Source organism: Saccopteryx bilineata, chromosome 4 (genome assembly GCF_036850765.1).
Source record: "Saccopteryx bilineata isolate mSacBil1 chromosome 4, mSacBil1_pri_phased_curated, whole genome shotgun sequence".
In the NCBI taxonomy this organism is placed as follows: Eukaryota; Metazoa; Chordata; class Mammalia; order Chiroptera; family Emballonuridae; genus Saccopteryx; species Saccopteryx bilineata.
Genome location: NC_089493.1, coordinates 131,684,098 through 131,711,009, shown reverse-complemented (window position 1 = coordinate 131,711,009; position 26,912 = coordinate 131,684,098). Strand labels below are relative to the sequence as shown.

At 56.0% G+C, this 26,912-nt stretch overlaps 1 protein-coding gene across 13 annotated transcripts in view; it reads right to left on the bottom strand.

Moving 5' to 3' along the window:
• Positions 1-411: 411 nt before the first annotated feature.
• The window catches only part of LINGO1 (leucine rich repeat and Ig domain containing 1), a 231,060-nt gene continuing 204,559 nt past the window's right edge, over positions 412-26,912 (bottom strand). For 10 of the 13 annotated variants that reach the window (XM_066278278.1, XM_066278280.1, XM_066278282.1 and 7 more), the window contains one exon: positions 412-3,220. In XM_066278278.1, the coding sequence (XP_066134375.1) occupies positions 1,364-3,208 (1,845 nt within the window). In that variant the 5' untranslated portion in view covers positions 3,209-3,220 and the 3' untranslated portion in view covers positions 412-1,363. Of the gene's footprint in view, positions 3,221-13,164; positions 13,189-17,110; positions 17,780-26,912 lie in introns of those variants that run through there. The other 3 variants (XM_066278291.1, XM_066278277.1, XM_066278289.1) reach the window with 3 other exon arrangements.

Genomic DNA, 26,912 nt, shown 5'->3' with positions numbered 1-26,912 from the left:
AAGGTCAGCCCCAGAACTGCCGCCACTCCTAGCCCCGAAGTCTGGGCACTCTACATGGGAAGTGGCATGCAGTAGGCACTTGATTAATCTTGTGGAAAGAGCTGACATTCCCAATCCCTGGATAGGTCCAAGCCACAGCGACAGGGGTGTTCTGCCTAGGGGGATCCCACAACAAAGGTGGTAGAAGCCATGATGCTCACAGGTTTCAGGACACCCCTGCAGGTCTAAAGCCTAGTTCATCCAGCCAATGCCTTTGGCCACTGCCTTGGCAGGAGCTTCTGGAAGTCCCTGACCAGGCCCTCCCCCGGCCCACCCCCACCTGAGCCCATGGAGACCCCTTGAGGAGGCTCACCCCCTCCCCACCATGAGATAATGACCATAATGAGAGCAGTCACCCACGTGTGTGCACAGCACTTTACAGGTTACAAAGTGTTTCACATACATTTCATCATTCCTCACAACAGCCCTGTGAGGTAGGCAGGGCAGGGAGTGATGCTTCCATCTGTACCGATATGGAGACTGAAACCCAGAGAGGGTCAAGGACCCGTTGTGGCCACACAGCAAGTCACTGGTACAGCTGGGACCAGAAGTTAAGCCTCATCCCTGCCTCTAGTCTAGACCCTGGACCTCTTGGCTGACTGTGCAGTCCTCTGGGAGGACCCAGCCCTTGTCCAGAGTATCAGCCACACCCAACCAGGCTCCTGACCCTTGACAGTTCAGCAGACAGCCCTGTCCCTATCTGGCAACCTGTCCCCTCCACCTGCTCCCAACAAACAGCCGGCGGGGAGATGGGCCCATACCTGCCACTCTGTCTGCTCCCAGCTCCTATAGGCTACCCTGGCAGGGTGGGTGAGGGTGGGGCAAGGGTTGGGGGAGTGGGCTGGAAGCTCCTTTCCTGTTTTCCTGAGTGATCCCTCCCCTCAGGGGAAGAGAAGAGAAAGGAGGAAGAGAAGGAGAAAAAACGAGAAACTGAGCTGGAAGAGGGCCCTGGGGCAATCAGGACGTCAAAGGTTTGCATTTCAACTAGCTGTAGGAAATAGTTGTGGTTTTTTTTTATTATTATTTCAAGTTTTCATAAAAATCCATCATTATTGAAACCCTAGTTACAGAGGAAGTTCACCACTTTTTAACTGAACTGCTGACTGCTGCTGCATACCGGTCAGTCTGTCAGCTCCCGCTGTCAGTCTGCCTGCGTGTGGCCGCTGCAGGGGGTCCCCCAGGCCACGACATCTGTCTGAGGTCCCAGTAGAGAGAGGGAAGGCAGTGAGGGCCAGGGGGGCAGCCAGCCGGTGAGGGTGGGGGATGGGACAGAGATGAGGGCAGGGAGGGGTGTATGGGACCAAGAAGGGAGCCAGCCCCATGCTCATATCATCTTCATGTTGAACTTGCGGGGCGCGTCAGTGGAGCTGATGCCGGCATCCGACTTGCGCGGCACATACTCGATCTCAATGTTGTGCTTGGTGTTGCCCTTGCCCCTGCTCCAGAGAAACAGCAGCACCAGGCAGAAGAGCACGACGCCCAGGAAGGAGATGAAGCCCATGGTGGTGGCGATGATGAGGGTCTTAATGTCGAAGGGGAAAGGCACAACAGCTCGGGTGCTATTGGCCTCTCCCTCTCCCGGCTGGTTGGAGATGAAGGCGAAGGTCTTGTTGGGCTGATGGAGCCAGTCGGGTGAGTAGCTGCGCACGTGCAGGTGGGCAGGCATGGAGTCGTTGCCGCCTGCGTTGGTTGCGATGCACAAGTAGGTGCCGTTGTCCTGTACTTGGGCATAGCGCACCTCCAGCGTGCCATCGGGGAAGACTGTGAGCCGCCCGTTGCTCTTAGCAGAGACCAGGTGCTTGCGGGGTGACAGCCAGAGGATGGCAGGCGGTGGGTCGCCATCAGCCCGGCACACAAACTGCACCGTGTGGCCCTCATCCACAAACACCTGCTGCGCCTTGCGGTCCCGGATGCGGGCGCGGCGGCAGGTGAAGTAGTTGGGCAGCAGCACGTCGGGGAAGTCCTTGAACTCCTTGCCCTGGACGAACTCAGGCGTGGCGCATGTGGGCTGCTGCCGGTTGAAGTTGAGCCGCCAGCGGCGCCGGAACACCCACAGGAGACGGCAGTCGCAGGCCAGCGGGTTGGAATCCAGGATAAGCGTCTCCAGGTTGCCCACCGAGTGGAAGGCGGACTCCTCCAGTGTGGTCAGCTGGTTGCCAGAGACGTTGAGCACGCGCAGGTAGTTGAGTCCACGGAAGGCGTACGGCTCCACCACGGCCAGCTGCCCACCCACCAGCTGGATCTCCTGCAGCCGTAGCAGCTCATGCAACATGGAGCCCTCGATGGCGCCAATAGGGTTGTAGGAGAGGTTGAGGAAGCGGAGATAGACCAGGTGGCGCACGGCCAGGTAGGGCACGGAGGTCAGATTGCAGTGCGTGATGGACAGGGATGTCAGATTGAGACCGTAGAGGCAGTTAGGTGTCATGGTGTCCAAGTATGGCCAGTGGGAGATTTCCAAGACCTTGAGCCGGTATAGCCTCTTGAAGGAGTAGTCTCGGACAGCGTTGATGTTGAGGTGCCGGAGCCGGAGGACGATGAGGCCATGCAGGTGGGACAGCGCCTCGGTAGGGATAGACGTCAAGTTGCATTTCTCCAGTGTCAGCTGCTCTAGGCTGTTGAGGCCACTGAAGGCGCGGTGGGAGATGTAGACGAGGTCGTTGTCGCCGACTTCCAGCGACTTGAGGTTGTACAGATCCTGGAACATGTAGTCCAGCAGGATGACGATCTTGTTCTCGCTGATGTCCAGCTTGGTCAGGTTGCTGAGGCCGGTGAAGACGCCCAGGGGGATGAGCTTCAGGCGGTTGCTGCGCAGCCCCAGCGTCCGCAGGTTGAAGAGGTTGTTAAAGGCACCGGGCTCCACGGTGCTCACGACGTTCTCATTTAACTCTAGTTCCTCCAGATACGGGAAGCTGGCGAACTCATCCTGGTTGAGGGTTTTGATGCGATTCTTGCCCAGGTCCAGCAGGCGGGTCTCTATGGGGATACCCTCAGGCACGGCCACGAAGCGCTTGCGGTGGCACACCACAGCGCGGTCCTGGGCGGAGCACTCACAACGAGGTGGGCAGCCCGTGGCGGAGCCTGACAGCACTGAGCCTAGCACCAGCAGGAGGATGGGCTGCCAGCAGGCCAGGAGGGGGCTGGGCATGCTCTTCTCGCCCCCTGTCAGCATCCTCTTGCTTACCTGCAGCCCAGAGCAAACACAGGATAGAAGGGGTGGTCAGAGGATAATATTTAACTGGACCCCACCCTGAGCCCTGTGTGCTCCCCCACCCCTGCCCTCTTGCCCCCTCAGAATGTCCCTGACACAGATAGAGAGGTGATGGGCCAAAGTGGCATATGATACCAGCCTGGGACCCAACAGTGAAGTCTAGATGGCTGTGGGGAGGGAGAACCCCCTGCCGTGCCACTCTATGCTGCTTCCTCCTTGCCCCTAACCTTACCCAGAGCCCTCCTGCAGGACCTTCCTAGTATATCTGGGATGGAGGGGTTCCCGGAAGGGACCAGGCAATCTCAGAGACCCTTGGGATTCACCAACCCCCAGGCTGCACCAACCTCTTTTACTTTTATGATTTATAAATGGACTCCAGGTGTGCACTGTGCACCCCACCCCCTCATCCTCTACTTCCTGAGTCACTGCCTCCCCTGGCGCTCATCAGGCATAAAGCCAGACCTGCTGACTTGTTTTGGGGTTCACAGAGGGACCAAAGAGGTTCCAAGCTCAGGCCTTCTGGAACAGCCTGCAGAGGAGCATGCCTCCTTGCCTGCGGGTAAAGGCTTCTGAAGCTGCCCAGGACCCACCTCAGTCTGTCACCTGAGCTGCCCCAGGTGCAGACACAATGACCCCCTCCTCACAGAACTGCAGCTGAGCCCACAGCCTGAACTCAGTGCAATCAGCAAACCTAGTGGTACCAATCAGTGCTCCTGAACCAGCTTCCCCACAGGGCTTCTACATGAGTGGAGGGCACTTCCCCCAGACAGCCGGGACCCAGGCCTAATGCCCCCCACCACAGTACCTCTCTAACTCTCTCCTTCCTGGGGTCCCCACAGCACCCCATCCGGGCTCCTGAGCACAGGACTCAAGAGTGTGAGTTCTCCTGGCTTTGGCCCCTGCACTGCCACTACTCTGCTTGTCTGAAACCTCGTCTTCTGGGCCCCAATCCATGCCCACTGCTCTGATCCCCAGGAGGACATGTGCTCCCCTCCAAAGAGCTCGCCAGCCTCCAGTGCTCTGTCTCTTGGGATTCCAATCACCCTCATCCTAGGAAAGAGTTCTGTGCAACGGCCAATCCAAGGGAGGCAGTGAGATCCCCCAGAAGCCCAGGACGGCACGGGCAACCTGGAGAGGCTGGTCCTCAAGGCAGCTCTGAGGACATGAGGTCTGGCATAGCTGGGCCCTAGGGAACACACAGAACTTGGGTGGTTCTGACAAGAATGACAGTGCCAGGGCCCAGTGTGAGCACAGGCTGCAGGGGGCATGAGCAAGGGGCATGCGAAGCTAGCCCCTCCACCTCCAGTACAGTCTCCCAGCCTGTATTCAGAGGCCACATGCTCACACTTGTGCCCAGATGTACTCCTCATCTCCTCCTTCCCTTCCCTGGTCCACCACATGAAAAAAACCTGGCCCAGTAAGGCAAGGAGGGGACTGGGAGAGCTGGTCTAGATTTCTCCCCACGGCAGGGGTTAAGATGAGGTGGCCCCTGGGACCGAGCTGCAGCCCCCTACCCCTGGTGAGGCTCACTGCCTGTCAACACCCCACACATCATGGTCCTGAGTGGGCTCAGAGCAGGAGGGGGAAGCCAGGATGGGAGGACCGGCCTCTCTCCCTGGCTCAGGCCCTCCCTCACCCCAGCCTCCCCCACACCTGTGCACAGCCTCTGCTCTCAAGCCCACAGTTCTCAGCATCCACACTTCAATCCTTAAGGCATCTGAAGCTTGGGGGTTTGTGGCTGCCCAAGAATACCCAGCCCGTACAGAGGGAGTGTTTCAGACTGGAGGTCTGATCTGTCAGATTCCAATGGATCCACATACATTCCAATGCTCCAGTGGTCTCCCAGGATTGGCAGGTGCTCCCTGGTTGTAGATCGACTAAATGACTGATTAACTAGGAAGGGCTCTGGCTGTCACTTGACATGTTATGGAATGGCAAGGTTTTGCTATCACCATGGGCTCTGTCCAGCCTCTCCCCTCAGCCCCTCTCATTCTCTCTCCAGACTCTTCTGAGGTTTGTCCTCCCACCCCACCCCCACCTGGCCGCTATCCACAGTCACACACACTTCAGTGACCCACCAGAAAAGCAAACACTCTGACAGGTGATCAATAAGTAATTGGGCCAGCAGCTGAGGCTGCCGTGGGTGTGAGGCTGGAGACCTGGGGAGGTGAATAGAACTTTTAGCACCCAGCTAGGGGCTGTGCTTGTCGGAGGAGTGGGGGCTGCAGGAGGAGGGGGGCTAAGGAATTAGTTAGCAAGGGCACAGGCCACCTGAGATGCCGGTAAGCCCCTCATAGGCCAGGAAGCCCCATCATCTTGACCCAAACTACCTACTGACCTCCTTTTCTACCCTATGCCCAGTGATGCTGCCCAGCTGTCCTGACCTTATCTTCACATTCCTGCTTAAAGCCATCTCTGATTGGAGAACTCTCTCAGCCTCCTGCCCTAGCAGCCTTGGTGACCTTCCACCCCAAAGGCCTCCTCCTCCATGAAGCCATCCTTGACCTACTCAGCCAGGAATCATCTCTCACCCCCAACACTGGAGCCCCTTCCATGTATTAGTAGTGATATTATGTAACTGGTGTATAGTACACACCATTCTAGAAACAACTTGAGCCAAAGGACAGTGAAGTTACCCAACGAGACAATAAAAAGACAAAACTATAGAAGGCCAGCCAGTCAGGAAAGAATGGCAGAAACCTAAAATAAAGATTAAAGGCGTGATGTGAGTGGACAGGGAACCATGCCCCAAGTGTCTGCACCTGGCCCTTCCCCTGTTCCACGTTTAATTCTGGGTCAGACAGTCCTGGGTACATCTTACTTGCTAGAGGCTGATGCACCTAAGGGCCAGTGGTGTGGTGCAGCCTCAAACCAAGGAATGGCACATGCAGAACCCCGTGAATGTTCTTTGCAAGGAAGTGTGAGTGCTTGGGCTTTTACAGGCCCTGAAGTCCCTGACAGAGCTGACTCTGGAGCATGTGGTTGGTCAGTAAGAGGCCTGGGCCTTCAGATGTGTGGGCAGACATGCTAGTCTGTGTCGCCTCATGTGGTTGCCACCCTTAGGCCCAGCAATTCACCCCTCAGGGCCTGGGTCGTGCTCCCCAGGACCGGGGAGGCTTCTGAAGGCACGTGCTCTGAACTGCCTCGCCCTTTACCGTGTGCATGTGGCCGTCCCGCAAGGTGGGGGAACAGAGGCCCAGAAAGGCTGAGGGGCTTGTCCCAGCTGACAGATTGGAGCAGAGCATGCCCATGGGGTCTCCGTCACTTAGGGGTGTGGCAGGGTTACATCTGAAGGGCCACCAAAGCTTCTGCGAGGAAGACAGGCTGTCCCGGCCATCCTGGCCCCCTCTGCCCTGCGGGCTCCCCTGCAGCTTCCGAGACGTGTTTTATGCATTTTAATCAGTGTTTTATTTTGGATCCTTGCCCCGCTGAAGGGCTTCCCACAAGGGCAGAAGTTTAAAAATTGGGCCAATAAATACAAAGGAAATAAATGCTGAAGGCAGGCAGTGGGTGGGTGGAGGAGAGCCATGCTGGGATGCAAAGCTCAGACCCACAGCGGCCTGAGTCCTCCCAGCCCCAGAGCACTGGTCCAACCGTTACCCTCATCATACTGGTACTGCCACCACCACACCCTCACACACATCCTAGGGTAGACATGGCCCAGCTCGGCTTCTTCCCACACTGGCTGCTCCACTGTGTGACCAGGGGCAGTGACTGTCCTCTCTGGCCTATTGCTGACGGTACAGTGAGAGGGGGGATCCCAGCTCCCCAAGAAAGCCCAGAACAGATGCCAGGCTTTCTCCTGCTGCAAAGTTGACATGCCCAGCATGGCTGGGGAATGCAGGGGGATGGGGGCCCAGGCCTCCAAAAGCAGTTCCACTAGGGCCAGAAGGACCCACAGAGGCCCTCACATTGTGGCTGCTTCCTCTGAGGCTCAGGGTGGAGACAGAAAGGGCGTGGGTGGGATCCCCTGTGGGTAGACTTGGAGAATCAGTGAAGAAGGTCAAAGTTGAATCTACCTTATTTGGCAGTCTGGAGGCTCCTGGGGGCCAGGGTGTGTCTTTTCTACACCCTAACCCAGCTGACACATGCCACTCAGACACCTGCTCTTATAAAACGGGTGGGACTAACATTTGCAGAGAGCACCAGCCAGATTTGGGGCTTTGTACATACTGCCTCAGAAACTCTCACACCAGCATTCCAAAGGAACGTTTGTCACCCATTTTACAGATAATAACTGAGGCTTCCAAAAGGGAATTCCTTTGCCTTAGGGCTAGGCAGAGTTAGGAAGAGCCAGTACTCCGCTCTTCTGGTCTGGGTTTCTGCCTCAGGAGCTGCCTGGCAAGGGGACTTTTTCAGACACACAGACCAGACTGGGAGGGAGGAGTGGGCATGTAGGCTAGCAAGAGGGCAAGGCCCCAATGCTGAAGGAAGGCACCTGTGCTCACATAACTGTGATTAAGCACCCTGGCTCCGCAAACCTGTCCAAAGCTATCTGAAAATGGTATGTCAAACACACTGGATTTTTTCAGTGTTTTTCTACCATGTTCTTCTCCCGCGCCCGCTACTCTGGCCATGCTAGGATCTCGCCTAATTTGGGGTCAGATGAAGTGAAGGGGAGGTTTAGTCATTTTAGGTTTCCAGTATCAATATTTCACAGTATTCCCACTCAGCATTACATGGGGACCTCAGGGATCCCCAGCACACACGGCATGAGATGTCTGGCAGGGAGGTGCCACCGCCATCGCTGGGGCACCAGGGCCTGTGGGTTCTCAGCCTGGAAGGTGAGGCAGGTAGGTGAGATCTCATCTTGCTTGACCCGACACCCTAAGACCCTGTGGCCGGTCTGCAGTGGGGAGTTGGGGGGTGGGGTGGGGCAAAGACTGATGAAGATGGTGACAGGCCTGGGAAGGGGGCTGAGGGCTCCTACCAGACAGCCAGGGGCTGGCTCAGGTCCGCCACCAGGACATGACCAGGAGAGCAGGAGTGGGAGAAGGTGACGTAAACAAGGCGCAGGGTGGGAAAACAGGAGAGAAAGGGAGGAAGAGAGAGGCAGAGAAAGCAGAGGTGGTAGGGATGGGGCAGGAAGGGCGGCGGGAGTTGGGGACAGTGGAGCTTGGCCCTGCAGACTCAACTTCCATGCTCTGAGCTGCTCATGCCGCCTATGGAAAACCCCGGCCTATGAACACACCTGTCTTCACTACCACCCCGCAGAGCAGCTCTCATTCCTCAGAAAGGGGAAGGGGCTCATGCCGGGTCACTGAAGAACAGGGGCAGAGTGCTAGAGACCTGCTGTGTCTTCAAGTCCCCGCCCCTCTGAGGTCCCTTCTTTGCTTTCAGCTCCAGGGCGTGACGTAGGCAGCTGGGTCCATTTCATGAAATGACAGGAATGTAACAGTGGAAAGTGTAACCACTCACAGGCAGCGTGGCCCACGGGGCCAGGAGTTGGTGGCGGCAGGGTGGTCACCTGGGCCTGAACGTCTCCCACCTGGCCTTCAGAATGTAGCTCCTGCAGACCCCTCAGCCTCCAGGAAGGTGCTGCCCCACCGAGCACTGCTGGTGTGCCCAGCTCTCTCCATCCCTCCCTTGGCTGGAGCTTCAGCAGCCCCCAAATCTGTGTTCCCCGGAGAAGCACTGGGGCTGATGCAGCTCAGTGCTCCTAGGCCACCTTCCTAGGGGCCAAGACAGCCCATCGAATAACCGCTGGGACAGCTCCCTGAGCTGCTCTGACCCCAGCTGATGCTCTTCACAGATGCTTTATGAAGGAGGTATCAGGAAAGCTCACTGAACTACAAACATTTCCACAGGCCAAGCAGGGGCAGCAGGAGGGCATCTGGATGGAGGGAACAGTGAGAATGGAGGTGTGTGGGGTAAACATGACTGGACAGGGACTCCTAAGTGATCTCTCCCACTCCAAATCCCGAGGGGCAGGACACTTTATGTGGTTTTCTAGGACTAATCCCTGTGGAGGGGTGAATGAGTGGCTAACGGGGTACCTCAGTCCTGAGGAGTCAGTGCCCAGACGACCCTGAGGAGTCAGTGCCCAGGCTAGGCTCCAGCAAAAAGGGAAGCTGCATCAGTTGTCTCCTGGTCTGTCTGCCATTGCCAGTCCCCTCTCTCTCTCTCCCTTCTCTCCCTCAGCCAGCTGTCCCCCCTACAGAGAGAGACCATGAACCTGGAGGAAAATTGAGGCATGTCCTTTGTCATATATACTTCTTTATTTTCCTCTTGCTCGTGGTTCCAGCAAAGAGTTGCTGGACCCCTGGGGGGGTGCATGTGGCCAGTGTGGGGGTATGCACCTGCTGACACTCCTATTGATGTTCCCCACCCTCCCTGGCCCAGAGCCACCAGCCCCATCTCTTAGGGGCACTTGGAAACTTAGTCCTCTCCCAGAGGTGCTCACCTGGCCTCTTCTCTGGGGTCAGGATGGAGGGTGCTGACTGGGCCACCAGCCCCCACCCAAGGCAACTGCAGCTGCTCCTGTGTAGCCTTGGCCCCCTGCATCTGAGGACCACCCATCCCTCCGGAGCATAGCTCGTCTTAGGAGGTGCCAGCCTTCTGGCCAGGCCATTAGCAGGATAAATTATGAATTTTAACTATTGAAGTAACTTTGTGTTCAAAGGCTTCTATATATAGGTCTGCCCTCTAGGAGTGGCCAGCTTGGTGGGGAGAGGCAGGGGTAGAGCAAGGCCTAGAGCAGCCACTTCCAGGGAGCACTGGGCTTCCAAGTCACAGGTCTTGGCTCTAGCCAGTGCACCTCTGTCCTGCTGTGCGACCTTGACTGATTCCTGGACCACTGTGGGCTCTGCCTGCCCCTCCCCAGGGTGGTTCTGAGGAGAGCCACCAGCCAGCAAGTTGGAAGCCAGCCTGAGAGGAGGTAGAGGGGCCACTGGTTCTAGGAAGCTTCCCTGGTGTCCCGTGCTGGGCCCACCTCAACAAATGGTGTTCCTGCTGGGATTGGAGCTTTCCTTGAACTGAGGAGGGGAAGGCCAGCACACATGTGGTGGCCTTAGGGGGCTCAAGGAAAACTCAGCTCCTGCACCCTCATGTTTCCCTCCCCACCTTTCTCCAGGTCCAAGATACCAACCCAGGCTCTTAGGGACAGGAAGGCGGCCCTGAAGGCCTCTGGCCCCATCCCCTGCCCAGGTCAGTGGCCCCTTGGGAGGTGCCTGGTAGAAACCCCTGCCGCGTCCCCACATCTTCATTCACCCACTCATCCCCTCACACCCTCCTGGGGCTTCTGGGGCCTCCTCCCAGCTGGCCTAACCCTCGGGGCTCCTGTGCCTGGAAATATCTCAGGCTTTGGAGTCCTGGAACTTCCAACGCACCTGGGAGAGGGGTGGAGGTCACAGCCTTGGAGAACTGGCACAGGGGAGTGAGTGGGGGAACCAGCACGAGCTTTGAAGGCCGGAGACCTAATAAACACAGTGAGGATGAGAACTGGAAAGCCCTGGTGTGTCAGAAACCATTCCAAGTGCTTTAGATATTTAAGTTCATCTAACTACATGACTGCCCGGTGAGGGAGGTCCTGCGACTATCTCCACTTTGCAGATGGAAAAGAACACATGCACAAGGTGGTACTGTAACTTGTGTAAGGTCACACAGCCAGCATCGTACACAGTCAGCAACACACTTTTTAATCCCTATGAGGCTGGACTATTATCCCCATTTTCACAGGTTAGAGATCAGAGGCTCAGCAGTGTTGTGACTCGCCCCCAATCATGTAGTGATATATGGCAGAGCTGGGTTTGAGCCCTAGGCAGTTAGACTCCAGGTTGTCCTGACACATCGCATGCATATGGCCTTCTGCCTGGTTCAGCTTCAAGGACCTGCTGAGCCGCTTGGTCACGGGAAAAGGCTTTGTATCTTGGGCCCTAAACTCCTCATTCTGAAGAGGGAGCAGTGGCAGATTCCACATTGCCCTCGTAGGCTGGGGGCAGCAGGTTTGAGAAGAGGGGAGGGAAGAGAAATTTATATGGAATACACACACTCAGTGCTTTGTAAAATGATCCCACCAACACTCACACACATACCCTGTAAGGGAGGTAGCATTAAACCCACTTTATTGACAAGAAAACTGAGGCTCGAGGCCATTAGCTTCCCTGCCCAAGGTCCCGGGCTTATCCGATTCAGAGGCACGACACTCTAGAGACCACCATGCCGGTGAGGAAATGGAGGCCCGTGACCATCAGGGCCTCAGTGTCCTGCAGCATCTCAGGACCAGGGCCTTGGGAGAAATCCCTCCTCTTGACTAGGCCACCTTCCCTCCCCAGAGTTGTGCCAGCGGAACACAGTGGGGGGTTTGTTCAGGAACCAGTGAAGGTTTGGGTTATTTCTGCCTCAAAAAGGGAAAAAATATTTAAAAACAACTGCCCAATACATTATAAACTGAGATCTAGCGAGCTATGCCAACTATAAATAAAAACCGTTGCTCTTCTCCTGGCACTCACTGTTCAAAGCCCTCTGTTCAACTGAATCTTGGCCAACTCCCTGCCTAAGCCCATTTTTCCAACCTGGTACACTGAGCTCAGTCACAAGAGGCAGTTACCCCTCTGGCAGACACATATAGGTACTGTGTTCTGCTCAGGTGCCATCAATGCCACCACCCAGCTACCCTGTTTCTGAGGAGCCCAGGGGTGGGGGCAGGGCCCTGGTACACCTGCAAATGTCTAAGAGGTGTCCCAAGTTCAAGGATGCTGAGTCCAGTGCATGCCAAAGGGCAGAGTTATAGGGGAGGCCCATACTGCTTGGTGTGAGAGATCAAAGGGAAGGTCATACAGCTCAGGATGGAAGATCTGCCTTGGTAAACAGGGAGTGAGCAGCCTGTCATGAGAGGCATGCAAGCACATACCCACTGGGGACTCTCCTGCTGGAATCCATACCTCAGCGGCCCCTCTGAGCTCTGAGGTACCCCTAGCTCACATCCAGCCCCCAAGTGCACCTGCAGCCTGTGCTAGGCCTGGCAGGGGGAGGGCTTTGGGGGGCCCCACCCTTTCCTGAAGCTGCTGGCAGGTTCTCTTCAGGGGAAAGCAGAGGAGGTGGCAGAGAGATTAATTCCCCAAAACAGGAAAAAGTAGAAAAACACACACCACACACCCTAATAACATGTAATAAGAGGTTGGAGACGAGGAACAATGCCCTGGTAATGTCACCCTGGTGGCAATCAATTTTGGTGTCACATGAAATAGGTATAATTATTCCACCAGCCGTGTTGCTCCTCTTTAACCTGCTCCAGGCAGGCAGAGGCACCAGGCTAGTATGGGGAGCCATCCCAAATTACCTTGCTGGGACTGGGCTTCTCAGCCCCTGTGGGTAGGTAGAGGGCCTTGGGTGAAGGGGGGGGGGGCTCTTGAAAATGCCCAGGAGCCAGCTTGCTCAGGCACCCTTCAGTCACACAATGGTAAGAGCAACCAGGGAGAATCCCCAGGAAGGAGGAATGAAGGGAGAAGAAACTCTATGTACTTTCCACCCTTTTCATTCCCCAAGTCACCAGACTTATGGAGCACTCACCAGGGTGTGGCCCCACATTGTGCAGGGGGTGTTGAGGCTGGGCTTTCAGGGTCTTGTGGATGCACAGGCTCCCTCCATCTCCCAAATCAGAACCCTGCCTGCCCGTCCTGGGGTGAGCACAGATGACTGGGGTCCCTCTGACTCATAACGCACAGGGACTCAAGCTCTCTTGGCCCCTCCTCCATTCCCACTTCACCGGGACATCCTCCCTGACGGTTACTGCCCATCCCTTAGCACGGGGGTTGTCCCGGTAGCATCCCCACAACTGGGAAAACTGAGGTGCAAAGAGGATTGTCTCTTTGGGAACACATGTTCACCAGCAGCTACCCATCTCAACCCCATACTCCAGAAACCATGAATCCAAGAAACATAAATCAAGACCATGGTGTGTATCCTTTTACACTCACTGGGTCAGTGACAGTCAAGACAACCCAAGCACAGGAGAGTGGGTGAGGGGCCAAGCAACGAGAACATCAGCTCCTGCCAAGGACACAAAAGGTTCAATCAATGTGGAAAACACTGGCATGTTTTCTCGTCTTCTAATAAAGGCGACTAAGCACGTAACCCCCTTGCCCCAGCCCAGCCCAGCAATTCCGCTCCCTGTACTGTGCCACAGAAATGCTTTGCCTCAGGAGATTGCTGGACAAGCAGGTTCATAGCAGCACCGTTTGTGAGAGCAGAAAGGAAAACAACCTGCGTGCCCATCAACAGAAGAACAGAAACTGCACTGTTTTGTGACCACACGACAGACCCCTATGCACCAGTGGGAATAAATGAACAGCATCTACTATTATCTGCAGCAACAGAGACAAACAAATGTGTCGAAGAAAAAAAGCAAATTCCAGAGGACTACAGACAGTTCCATGTTCTTCCAACAGCGTTCTGAAATCACCTGAATCAAACACTTTCTACATGTCAAAATATATGATTTTTAAAAAGACAAGGAAATGCTAACTAGATCATTTAGAGTCGTAAATGCCTGAGAGAGAGAGAGATGCCAGTAAATGAGGTGAGGAGAAGCACATGGAAAGAGGTACCTTGTTATTAAAGCGCTAGCATTCAGTTTTGGGAGTAAGGTCACAGCAATTGTTGTGTTATTATTATTATTATATTAATACTAAATACACTGGTGAGTTAACTAGCACGCCACATCTGGAACAGTGAACAAGAGCCCCAGAGGAGGAAGGCATTATAGCCTGAGCTCCACACCTGTTAGCAGGACTTCACACAAGGTGTCCCACTTTTGTGGCTCCATTTTCTAGCTATGCAATGAAATGTCTGCACCACCTGCAAAGGTAAGTCTGAGAGAAGCTCATGACAGAAACTGTGAGAAGCCAGCATTTCCTGAGAGCTCACTGTGTATCAGGTACTACTCTAAATGTCTCGCATATATTAACATACCAAATCTTCACGGTGACCTTAGAGGTTAATGCTGATCAGGAATCTGAAGATCAGAGAGATGAAGGATCCTGCCCAAAGTCACAGAGCAAGGCAACATGGAGCTGAGACTTAAGTGACTTAAGGGAAGGATCTCAACACCCATGGGGAAGAGACTGTGGTCAGCACAGCTCCATCAGGTCCATCGCGCCTGAGGATGCTCATTCATTTACTCACTCATTCGGCATCAAGAATGCCTTGAATGCATTGGAAACGAACTTCTCCTCCTACATGCTTTCTCCAAAGCGCTGTCCCTGATTCTGCCACCACCACCACCACCACCCCGCCCCCGCCACTTTCAGAGCCTCTGCAACACCTGCTTACACTTCAGGACCCAGCCAGCCTCTCTCTTCCTGGAGGGACCCTGACCACCCCAGCCCCCAGGAACAAATTCCATCCTCCTCTGTGAGAACACTCTGCCTTGGTTCTCCTCTACTCCTGCCTGGGGCATCCTTGACCGTCACCCAGCTCTGTCCATCTATGCAGGCTGAGGACACTGGTGTCTCCTCTGGGTGGTCCTAGCCACAAGCCAACAGCTACTTCCTGGTGCCTCCCAGTGTCTTCCCTGTTCCAGGGGCCAGGCTGGGGAGCTCAGGGGACAGGCACAGGATTGCCCAAGGTGTGTTCAAGGTAATCCCTGGGAGTCACAGAAGGGCCTAGCCCAGAGCTGAGCAGGCTGCTCAGCCAAGATGTGTGGGATCAGTACATGAACAGATGGGCCAGAGTGATGTTAGGTGCAAACCAGCATGGTTCTACGCTGTGGATGCCTGGAGGAGAACCCATGACTGGGAGTAGCCAGAGAGGTTTCCTAGAGGAGGGCCCAGGAGAAGGGGAGGGGAGGGCCTCTGGGTAAGGGTGCTAGATCAAGCCTGGTGATGGGAGAATATGTAAAGGGACTTACTGGTGGGAACAGAATTAAAAGCCTTTGGGAGAGGCACCCCAGGGCTGGAAGGCCACTATCCTCTCATAGATGTGCCACACACAGGGCACACAGACCCAGAGACTGTGGCCAGGAAACCAAGGCTCTGACTCTGAAATCACCACCACCGTCTGCTGCTCCTCCCAGACCCTTTCCTAGCCCTCTGTGACCCACTTCCTCACCCAGCATCTGACACTGCCTCAGGCCTCTAGGGGGCCTGGGCGTACATCACTCAAGTCACCAGTGGCCTCACTTCTCAGCAGGAATGCAGCCGCAGCATCCTGTCCTCTCCCAGCCAACTGCCTGGCTGAGGACACCGGGTTTCCGCCTGGCTTTATGGTGAGCAAATACCCTCACGAATGGGTGTGTGTGTGTGTGTCCCTCTGGAATTCTGGGTTGTAGAAGGCAGTATCTATTACAGGATAAATGGGTCTTCAGAGGCAGATGGCGGAGCTGAGCACTGGGACCAGACAAGTACCAGGGGTGGAATGGTCTCTCCACCTCCCTCCAGCCCACAGCCCAGGCATGACACTTGGGCTGTCCCCTAAAACTTGGCGTCCCCTTACTCCAAGTCCTGGGGAACCCTGCAGCCTTGACCAAGCCCACCTCACGCTTAACTAGGCAGAGGGTGGGATAGGGGGCCAAGACAACAACAATACAGTAAGGCCTGCCCTGGCCTTTGCTAAGCCCCCTCCAGGAGGGGTCGCTGGGTGCTGCCTGGAGCAGCCTGTCCCCCCTGCCCCGCATCTGGGTTCCAAGGAGTTCTGGCCCCTCCCTTCCTCCACATTGTTTCCTCTCTTCTGCCTTAGGCCATGGGGAGGCCGAGCAAGCTGTCCCAGCAGATTCAGAGCTGGCCTCCTCCCAGAGGTGTGAGAACTCCCCACCTGCTCAGCCGGCACAAGGACAAAGGGTCTAGAACAGCTCACCCTTCCTTCCCTCACCAGCACTCAGCACTGGATGAGGGGAAGCCTCAGGCTCATCGCTCCCAGGCACATTGGAACTCTTAGCATAATGACCAGCAGGGCTGAGCCCTGAGCCCGGGGCTAGGCTGGGATGCATGCCCTCTGGCAAGCCAAGTAGAAGAGAACAGAGGGAGGGCTGGGTTGGCAGGGAAGGGGTTTGCCCAGCTTATACTGCCCTCCCACCCCATCAGGGCAGAGCAGTTCCCACCCTCCAAGATGCCCTTCTTCCCCACCCCCACCCAAGGAGCTCTGAGAACAAAGAGGGGGGATGCTGCAGGCGAAACCGAGCTGAATGGGGCTGGGCTGCGGGACCCAGGGCAAGAACCGGGAGGGACTGCCCGCTGGGTCTGGCCTCACCCCTCCCTAAAGTGGGAACCACCTGGAGGAATGCATCTCCTGGGGGTCCCATACCCACCCTGGGAGGGGGCAACTGCCTGGAGGCTCCCTTTTCACCTCCTTCTTCTCAGCTGGCTCCCACCTCCCACCCACTCTGCCTCAGAATAAAAAGTGGGGCAGGAGGAGGTGAAAAGCCCAGCAGAAGGCAGACAAAGGGGAGGCCCTTAAAGGGCTCCTGGATCCTCCACAGACCCAATTCCCTCTTCTCTACTCTCCCTGCCTCAGGTTTCCCCTCTCCTCTTCACCACTAGGGTTTGCTCCCTGGGAGGGGAGGGAGCTGGCCCCCAGGCTTGGAGCCAGTAAAGAAAGCCGGCCCCTAACCTGAATCCACCTGCCTGGGGGTGTCTGATGCAGGCTCAGGGGCCTGGGGGCATCTGGGGTCTGTAGCAGGGGGAAGCCACAAAGCCCTCTGTGCAGGAGCCATACCCTGGTAGAGGGGAAGGAGGACGAGCCAAAATGGGACGCTGGTGGGGGCCCTTCCACAGCTCCTGGCTCCCAGCTAGCCAACTTGGAATTCATTGGGGTGGGGGTATGGGAAAAGAAGGCTCTTCATTTCTGAGGCCTGAAGAGGGTCAGATGGGTGGCTCCCAGAGGCACTCGTCGTGAGGCTGCTCACTCTGGGCTGGGCCGTGGGCTCACCTGCATCTCGGGCCCGTCGTCCATCTACTCGGCTCGGTCACCAATTGCATGTCTCCCAGGCCGGGCCACAGCCCCTGCCCAGCACCCTCCTCCTGGGCCGACACCTCCGTCGGTCGGTCGGTGAGCCTTCGCGGAGCTGGCCGTCCACCTGTCCGGCCCGAGCCGGCAGGAGCCCAGCCGGAGCCGGCTTCGGGCTTCGGGGTGGGGAACCAGGAGGCCGCGGACCCTGCGAGCGGAGGGCGGGAGCGCTCAGGACGTGCTATACGGGCTCCACGAACCTGGTTCTGCGCCCGGAGCCGGCCTGGCGCTGCCGCTGCCTCTGCCGCTGGGGCCGGGATTGAGGCCGGGAGCGTTCCGCGGCGGGGCCGGGGCCGGGGCTGAGGCCCGCGGGCCACGGCCGCGCATGCTGCTCGGAGTTCCGCGTCGGGAGAGGGGCGGGAGCGGCGCGGGTGGGGACTTCGCACGCTCCGCAGCCCGGGCCCGCCGCCGACTGCCCGCTCCGGCTCCCGCGCCGGCTTCCGCTCGGGGTTCGCGCTCTGCCGCGGCGCGGGGAGGGAGCGCGAGGAGCGAGCTTGGGAAGGAGGGGGCCGAGGACGGGAGGGAGGCAGCGAGCGTGCGGCGGGAGCCGGGAGGGGGAGGTGAAGGCGTGGCCGCACAGCTGAGGACGGGGGAGGCGAGCTGGGGGCTCAGCTCCTCTCTGCGAAGGGGATGAAGAACGAGAAGCGCCCCTGCTCCGCACCCTCCGAGCGCCGAAGTCGGCGAGGGGCGCGCCCGCTTCGCGCAGAAGCTGGCGCCCGGGTGTCTAGCCCTGTACAGAGCCGCGCCCCTCCGAGTCCGGGCTCGGGACTAATCCCCGGCCAACGCTACCCTATTGTGAGCGCGCGCCCTGTGGAGTGGCTATATGCGTGTGCATGTGAGCTCGTGTGTGTTCACACGTGTTAAATAGGGTCCTTGCCCACTGCCGTGTGAACGGACACACGCACGTGAACAGGCAAAGCTCCCCACCCGGTCAGGGTTGTTTGGAGGGCAGCGTGGGAAGGGTCAGGCCTGGAGTCTCGGCCCTGCGCCTTCTCGGAAATGTCTGCAAATTGCCGGAGACCTAGAGGTCAGGCAAATAGATGGGAAAGCTCCGAGGATGGCCAGGAAGGTGAGCCAGCTCAGTGGCTTTACCCCAAACCCGGACTTGCCCCCACTTCTCCCCTCTTTTGCAGCCCAGTCCCCGCCCAGCCTGGCTTCCTGTCCAGCAGAGGGCAGCAGGCCGCTCTGGCCTGCTCTGGCCACGACACTGCACCCTTGGAACAGCAAAGGGGAGTTTAGAGCCTCCGCCTGGGCTTGGTAGTCCTCCTTACACCCCAAAGATCCAGGGATCCAGGTCTGGGGCCACATTCTCAGATGGGCCCAAGGAATGGGAACTCTTCTCACACCCAGATCCTCCTTGACCAGCAGGATCTGGCGGGGTGTCTTGGCAAAGCACCTTGCTAGAGCAGGTTAGGACCTTTGGGACCTCACCTTCTTCCACTGTGCACCCCTTTCCATCCCCTTGTAGCTGGAAGCCCTGCAACACTAAGCTAGTTTTGATCAGGATAACCACTAACACTGACACTTGCCCCTTCTCCACAGCTGGGAGTACATTCCTTTAGCACACAAGTGCTCCTGACCTCTTGGGCCCACAGGGAAGGGGTGCTGGCAGGCATAGGAGCTGAGGCTGGGGGCAGGGCGGAGAATGGCTCCAGGCCTCTCAGTCTCAAGACAGACCCTAGGATCCTGCTCTCAGTGCCCACACAACCACCCCTCCCGTGGAACATGCCTGACATTCATTGCAGATACTGTACCTGGCTGGTAAGGTGAGGCCGCCAGCCCCCCCCCCCCCCCCCCCCCCCCCGCTTCTTGACCGTTTAGCGTCACGCATGCGGCCCAAAGTGTGCCACAGACCTTTTCTTCTAGCTAAACAGAGTCTGGATACCCCTGTCTCGCTGCCACACCGCAGCTAGAGACAGTTCTGCCTGGGAAGCCATGTCCTGCCGTGTAGGTCTGCGTCCACCCTCCCCGCCCCCCCCCCCCCCCAGCAGACGCCCAGGCTTCGCTGCCCGTGACCTCCACATTCATCCTCCAGCAACCCTGGCATTAGACGCCCTCCCCCCGTGACGGACAGAGGGGATCCTCAGCTCAGAGGTTGGGGTTGCACAGCTGGTATAGGGAAGGGGATTTGGCTGAGATCACCAGCAGGGGGCAGGCTTGGCAGAGGACTTCAGCAGCGGGAGGGGAAGAGGAGAAGCGGGCTCTCTCCCTCTGAAAGCCCCGCGAAGGCGGCTCCCAGGCCCCTGCACTTCAAGCCTCCTAGACCCCCTACCAGGCTCGTGGCTCCCCCGCCTGGGCTATTAGTAAGTTGCCCACGAGCCCCCGCCCCTCGCGCCGCGGCCTCCCACCCGCCCGACACGAATAGACGCGCTCCGGCTCCTGCGTGCGGGGCGCCGCCGGCGAGTGAGCGCAGACTCGCCCGGGCGGGGGCTATTGGCTATTCCTGGGGTGGCCTGTATCCGCCCCCGACTCACCTGCTCCCTGCCTCAGTCATCTCCGCGGAGAAATGGGGGCGAGCCCAGGGTCCCCCCACCCAGCTCCCCGATGCCTGCCGAGGAAGATGGCGTCCTGGGGAGGGTGTTCTGGGACCCCAAAGCATCCTTTCAGGCATTACAGTAGACTTGTGTCTGGGAGGAGCTGTCCAACTGCCTTCTTTCTACCTCTTGAACAGTAACCAAACCCTTCCCTCTTTCTCCAAAAGAAATGACCCATCCCTATGTCACCAATGAGAGAATGGAGAGGGGAAGGCTTTGGGGGGTAAACTTGGAAGAAAGGCCCTTTTGAGGATCCAGCATGGGCTTGGTGAGTATGCAGGCTCCTGGCCTTATTCCCAGAGACCTTATAAAAGGGGGGGGGGGGCTTGTTACTGAGCTGTAACCTAGTTAGCCCAACCCATCCACTCCTATTCTGTAGGGTAGTCTCCAGGACCATGGGGACACAGGGGAGTAACCCAGCCCAGTAAGTCACTTATGCAACCAGGGAAGGACCCTCAGGAGCTAGGTTGAAGGAGATTCACCCCCAGCTCCCAGCCTCTGTCCTTACTGGCCCTCCTGCTTGGCGTGCCCTCTCCCTGTCTCCACCTATGCATCTACTCCTGTCTCCTCTCTCCAGGGTAAACCCACCTTCAAGGCAAGGCTCCTGTCAGAGCTCCCAATGGTAGGCCTGAGACAACATGTTTCATGGGTGGGCACAGCGGAGACCCTGACTTTGGGGTGAAAACTCAGCAAATCCTAGTTACTCTTGAGCTGATGGCTAGGAGAGAGAGATAGCCTGCTGCACTCTGAGTGCTTCCAGCAGAGCAGAGAAACTGGAATGGGCTTGCCAGGGAGCTCTGGAGGAGGGGCCAGGGCTCTCTAACATTTTACTCCACCCTTGTGGTAAGCCAGGCCCTGAGCTATACGTTAGATACTTCTCCCTTCAAGACTGGCGCTGCTATCCCCATTGTACAGATGAAAAAGTTGAGGCTCTGAGAGAACTGTTGACTTGCTTGAGTTCACTCTGTGTGCAAGAGGGAGAGCTGGGTTTGAAGCTCAGCTATGCTTCTGAGGTCAGAGCCTAGGCCCTGTGGAGGATGCAGGAGGTGGGGCTGGTCTCCTAAGAGCCTAGGAAGGAATGGGAGAATGCTTGCTCTGTGCTGGTCCTGTCGGCTTGCATCCCAGCAGCAGCTTGTGGGATTTTACAATAATGATTGTTTTTGAAGGCACTCAAAATTAGTGACAGCTCTAAAATGGCTGGGGCAGTAAAGTCACTGCTGAGACCTCTAATTAGCAAGGGAAACTAAACACAGGGGCCCAGTAGAAAGGTGGGGGCTGGGCAACAGCACTGGGCCTGGAGCAAGGTTGGGGGAGTGGGTTGTGGCCGGCATTCAGCTGAGTCCCCATGTCCCACTTTATGCTGTGAATGTGACTGTGAGCTCTTATTAACTTGCTGTGTGACCTTGAGGGGTCGATGCCCCCCCCAGACAAAAGTTCCCCCAGCTGTGCAATGAGGTGTTGGCTTGAGGGAGATCTCTAAGTGCAGGTCTCTGGAGCCCCATCTAAATACTGGGGAGGGGATGAGATTTCACATGGGGCTCCTTAAAGCACCCTGAGTCCCTAAAAGGTTGAAGCCCCAGAGCCTTGGGGGGGGGGGGGGAGCTTTCAGGAGCCACAGCAGAAGCCCTGCACTCACCCAAGGATCTTGCGGCCTTCCATGCTAGGGTCACTGTGGCCACTGGTATAATGAAGTCCCAGAGAGTCAAGTGGATCAGGAAATGGCAGAAAATCCATAAGACAGAGCCCCATGCTGGTGCAGCTATGGAGTGGGGGGGCTCTTGAGGGGGTGGTAGGCAAATCCCCTCTAGGAGGTGGGTCTGGAGCTGTGGCCAGGGTCAGGGCCTTCCTGACAACTCTTAACCCCCATCTCCAAGAGACAGAAGGGTCTCAGTTATACTAGGGTTCCACCTGGGCATGTTATAGAGGGTCCAGTCAAGATCCCTAAAAGGGAAAGGTCTCACTCAAGGTCTCTCAACCAGGTTCACCCCCGCCCTGTATTTTTTGTCTGCCATATCCTGTGAGGGGCAGTCGGTATAGGGAAGGGTGTTGGGGTTCAGCTGAAGGGGACATCTTTGCACAGTGGCTGCTTACGCTGGATGTGGCCATGTGCCACATGAAGGGACACCCATATGGTTTGGCCTGAGGCCAAGGCTCCAAGGGCAGGGTGCAGAGAGTTCCCCTTTATATCTTTGGGGGCATCCTCTTTCCTGGCAGTACCCACCCCTGGCATGTCCTGACATCAGCAGCTTTCTCAGACCCTAGACCCACTCTTTTGCATTCTAACCCTTCCTCCCCTTCAAAATCAAGGCCCTATGTGGCCCCCTTTTTCCAGAAGTCTGCTCTAAGCACCTTGGTCTCCTACTCTGAGCTGGACTTTGTGTCCTTGGGCACCTCTTCGAGCCTCACTTTCCTCCTCTGTAAAATGCGAATATCAGTGTGAGGATCGCATGACTTATAATATCAATCCAGTACTGGATGCTGGGCCTGGCACACAGTAGTTGATTGACAAATGCAGGTATTCTCATGGTTGTTATACTTCCTGGTGTAGTTGCTGTCTGCCCCTGAGCCTGCTGGCCCTCCTCTGTAAGGGAGCATTCCCACTAGGAGAGACCCTGACCAAGTTCTTCCTCTTCTGGGAATGAGGAATACCCTGAAGGCAGGGGCTGATCTTGAGTTGCCTCCAGTTTCCACAGACAGCCCAGAGCCCTGATTCCAGAGGGTCTGATGTGTGCAAATTCAAGTTGATTGGAATCCATTAATCAGGACAGACCAATGGGTTCCCCTGGGGAAGGGGCCAAGAGGTACTCTTGAGGCCTCAACTACCACATCCCCTCACCTCCATTGGAAATATTCCAGCACCAGTGACACTCACTGATCTAGAAGCAACATGGGCAGCAGCCCCCATTACTTGGAATCTCATTAAGAATCAGGGCTGGGGGTGTCAAAAGGCTCTGGGGAGGCCCAAGGCAGAAGCCCCATAGAGAGATAGAGACTGGGTCCCAGGGCTGGCCCCTGCTCAGCTGGGCCACACAGCCTTGCTGAGCTGAGTCCCTGGGTGCTTTATCCATAGTAACCAAGAAGCTGGACATTTGCTTGGGGCCAGTCAGTGAAAGCACTCATTGGCCCTGCTCACCCCAAAGTCCCTCTGGAAAATATCTGATATTCGTGACATTGCATAGAGCTCCTTAGAACACAGGGAAGTGTGCACTCCATTACACATACCCCCACCCCCACCCATATGAAAGGGCAAAAACCAAAAAGCAAACACAAAGGCAGTTATGTGAAGGGACTACTCCCCAGCTCTTTGGGAATCTGGGCTCCAGGCTCAGCAGAGCCAGTTCTCCCAGGAGCCCGGGCCTGGCTGGATCATGTCAGGGGTAACTTAAGCTAATACTGTACATGTAAACAGGCAGCATGATTAACAGATCCATTTATTAAGCACTTGTCCTGGATTTTGTCGTGCAGGAGACTTTCCTATTAATTTAAGTCAGAACCTACATATTATTATTATTATTTTTTTATTAGAGAGACAGAGTCAGAGAGAGGGATAGACAGGGACAGACAGACAGGAACGGAGAGATGAGAAGCATCAATCATTAGTTTTTCATTGTGCGTTGCGACACCTTAGTTGTTCATTGTTTGCTTTCCCATATGTGCCTTGACCACGGGCCTTCAGCAGATCGAGTAACCCCTTGCTGGAACCGGTGATCTTGGGTCCAAGCTGGTGAGCTTTTGCTCAAATCAGATGAGCCTGCGCTCAAGCTGGCGACCTCGGGGTCTCAAACCAGGGTCCTTCCGCATCGCAGTCCAACGCTCTACCCACTGCGCCACCGCCTGGTCAGGCAGAACCTACATATTATTAACTGAAGTCAAAGGCAGCATGGCATGTTGAAAGATGTCTAGCCTTGGGGCCAAGCAGTCTTGAGTTCCAGTCCTAGCTCTCTTTCTCACCGGTGTGGCCCTAGGCAAGTCACTTCACCTCTCTGAGCCTCAGCTGCCCTATGACAGGCAGCCCCTAAGATGAGCCCTGATAGTCGCTGCCTTTTGGTATTTCCTCCCTGCCCCTCCCATGTGCAATCCCCTACACTTCAGAATGGCCTGGACTAACCGACTCATTTACAGCAGAAGGGATACATCACTTCTGAGATCAGGTTCCAAAGGGACTCTGACTTCTTCCATCTTAGGTGCCCTCTCTCTGTTACTGGCTTGTTTATTGTGACCGGGGCCAGCCTCCCTGTCCAGAAGCCCTGTATGGAAAGGAACTGGTGTTCTCTAACTAACACCTCGCCAGGAACTGAGACCCACCAGTGGCCACATGAGCAGGCTTGGGTGAGGACCCTCCCCAAGTCCAGCCTCGGAGCTCTGACACCTTGACTGTAGCCTTCTAAGAGACCTTGAACCAGAGGCACCCAGCTAAGCCTCACCTGGATTCCTGACCTACAGAAACCACAAGATAATAAATATCTGTCCTTTGAAGCCCCTGAATTTTGCGGTGATTTGTTATGAAGCAATTGGTAACTAATACCTGTCCTGTCTGTAAAATGGGCATAAAAACTGCTCTCTCCCAATGCCCCTGGGCACTAAGACCACACTTGCTGCTGGCCAGGGTGAGAAATGGCACAGCAATGAGGTGCTTAACCAGTAAAGCTGAAAAGACAGAGACACCATGACTCAACAACTTCCTTCTGGCTATACACGCTGAAGAGATGTGTCCATGGAAGACATGTGCAGGGATGTTCACAGAGGCAGTGTTTGTAAGAGTGAAGAACTAGAAATATCCTCAGTGCCCAGTGTTGGGAGAAGGCATGGATAGCATGTGGCCTAATCACCCAGTGGAATACTACGTAACACTGAAAATAGACCCACTGGAGTGACCTGTGTCAGTGTGGGCGACCCCACAAACACAGAGTTAATGAAAAAGCCCCCAAACATGTTACTATCTCTGTGGAGAAAAGAGGGGAGGTAGTGGAGTTGGGTCTGTCCCCTAACCCGACAATCCGGAGCGTTCCCCAGGGGCAGGCACAGTGGTTCTCCTTCCTTTAATCCTTCCGGCAACCCCATAAGGTCCGTTCAGTTATTATAGCTTCTTACAGAGGGAGAAGTAGAGGTGCAGGGTCTCCAGGGAGATACTCCTGGGTTCTCAAGTCCAGTGGGAAGCCAAGGCTTGGTTCCTCAACTTGCCACTAACTTGGAGAAACTGTTACTTCCCCAGTTTTAGTCTATTTCGCAGAACAGAAGAGGCTCACCCCCACCCCACTTCAGAAGTGTGGATCGAGAGGCTAAAAAGTCTGAATAAATCACTCTGGACTGTTTGCAAAAGTCCCCCAGGAACCAAGCCTGGAGCAAACTATGTAGTAGGAGAGATGAAAAACAAGAAGGTATGGACAAGAGAAGGTGTGAATTAAACTGTGATTTGATTTGGCACAATTCAGTTCTATTTTACCTCGACTCAGTTCAGACAACAGTTAAGGTTAAGGAATGCTGCTTAAATACCTACAACATTACTGGACCCTGCACTGGGTACTTTTATACATTTTTCTCACATGAGCCTCAACCACGACTCAGAAAAGTAGGAACTGTTGTTACCCCAAATAACCAATGAGGAAACAGGATCAGGGATGGTGAGCAACTTCCCCAGGTCATATAGCAGAGCTGAGATGGTCAGGATTTGCCCTCCCTCCATCCTGACTTGCCCTCTGTTTTGGGCTGGCGGCAGAGATGGAGGGCCCAGGCTTTGCTGTACTCTGGGCATCCCAGCCCAGAGCCAGAGAGTCTGGACGAGTTGGGGTAAAAAGGAGAAGTATGGCTGTAGCAGTCAAGACATGCTTCCTGGAAGAGGAGTGGGGGTGGGACTCCAGTGGGCTCACAAGTGGAGAGGCAGGTAGAGGCATTCAGTCCTCCATCCCCACCTACCCATTCATTCATTCATTCATTCATTCACTCAACAAACACACTACAGCTTTTTCTGTGCCTCAAATAGCCATGGTCTAACACAAAGGTCCAACACAACATGATCCAGGCTGAGGCAAGGAGAACGTAGGGAATTGTGGGCATGGGGCAGACACTGGGGAGTCGGGATAGGTAACCAGCAGGTGGAAATGGCTGAGCTGAAATCCAAAGGAATCAACCAGCTCAGAACAGAGAAAACAGCAGGTGCAAAGGCCTGGCCCTGGGGTTGTAGGGAGAGGCCACTGGTCCCCAACTGGTTCTAGCTCAGCTGAGGGAGGTGGGGCTCAGGCTGCCACTACCTCCCTCCCAGGTAGATTGTCTGCCTGCTGCATTCTCTACCCAGCCAGGTCCCCAGGCCAGCACAGCCCTGTTGTTGGGCAGACGGGTCTCCAAAGGGATTAAGAGCAAGGAAGTCTGAACCATAACAGTGTGCATAATTATGCACAAAAACAAAGAGCTCTTTAATAGTTGATGATGGGAGAGTAAATATGGGAGAGGCGCCTGGTTCCATCACCCCCCCTGCCTGGCTGGGACCTAGGGGCAGCCGCCTGGCCATTAATATGCCTGTAAATTATTGACTTTATAAAGAGGAAAGAAGGTGTCACGTCACATCCCTAAACGACTTGTTAGCTAAGACAAACAAAGGGAAAGTTGCCCACACCCTCCCTGGCTGCAGAGGGAGATGAATGAGGGGTGGGGATGGAGAGAGGCTGAGATCTGGCTGACCCACTCCTGCCCCCCTCCACCCTCTGTGGAGTCAGGGGTGGTGGGAGAGAGGCAGTCCACAGACACAAAGAGCCAAACCTGGACTGTGAGCTCCTATCATTGCAGTATGCAAGCAGATGCTGGACAGACCTGCCACACAGGATGCTGGGGGTGAGGGGGGGGGTGGTACTGAAGAACTCTGAGGGCCTGTCCAGCCTATGTGCTGGGAAGAACTGGACACTGGAGCCAGACACACAGGGTGCATGTACCAGGGAAGCCTCTTGGTAGCCATGTGACTGGGGCATGTCACTTACCCCCTCTGAGTTGCTTTCCATTCACACCACCTAGGGATAGCCATGCCTACCAGCAGGAGTGTGGAGAGGGTTCAGCGAGCACACTGACAGATGTGACAGTCCTGATGCACGGCAGGCAGGCCCTTGTGCATAGGGTACTCCCTCCCCTTCCCTGTCCACCCTGACCTCACAGGGTTCCTACCCAATTAGATCAGGCCTAATGAGGCTCCTCTCTGCCAGGCC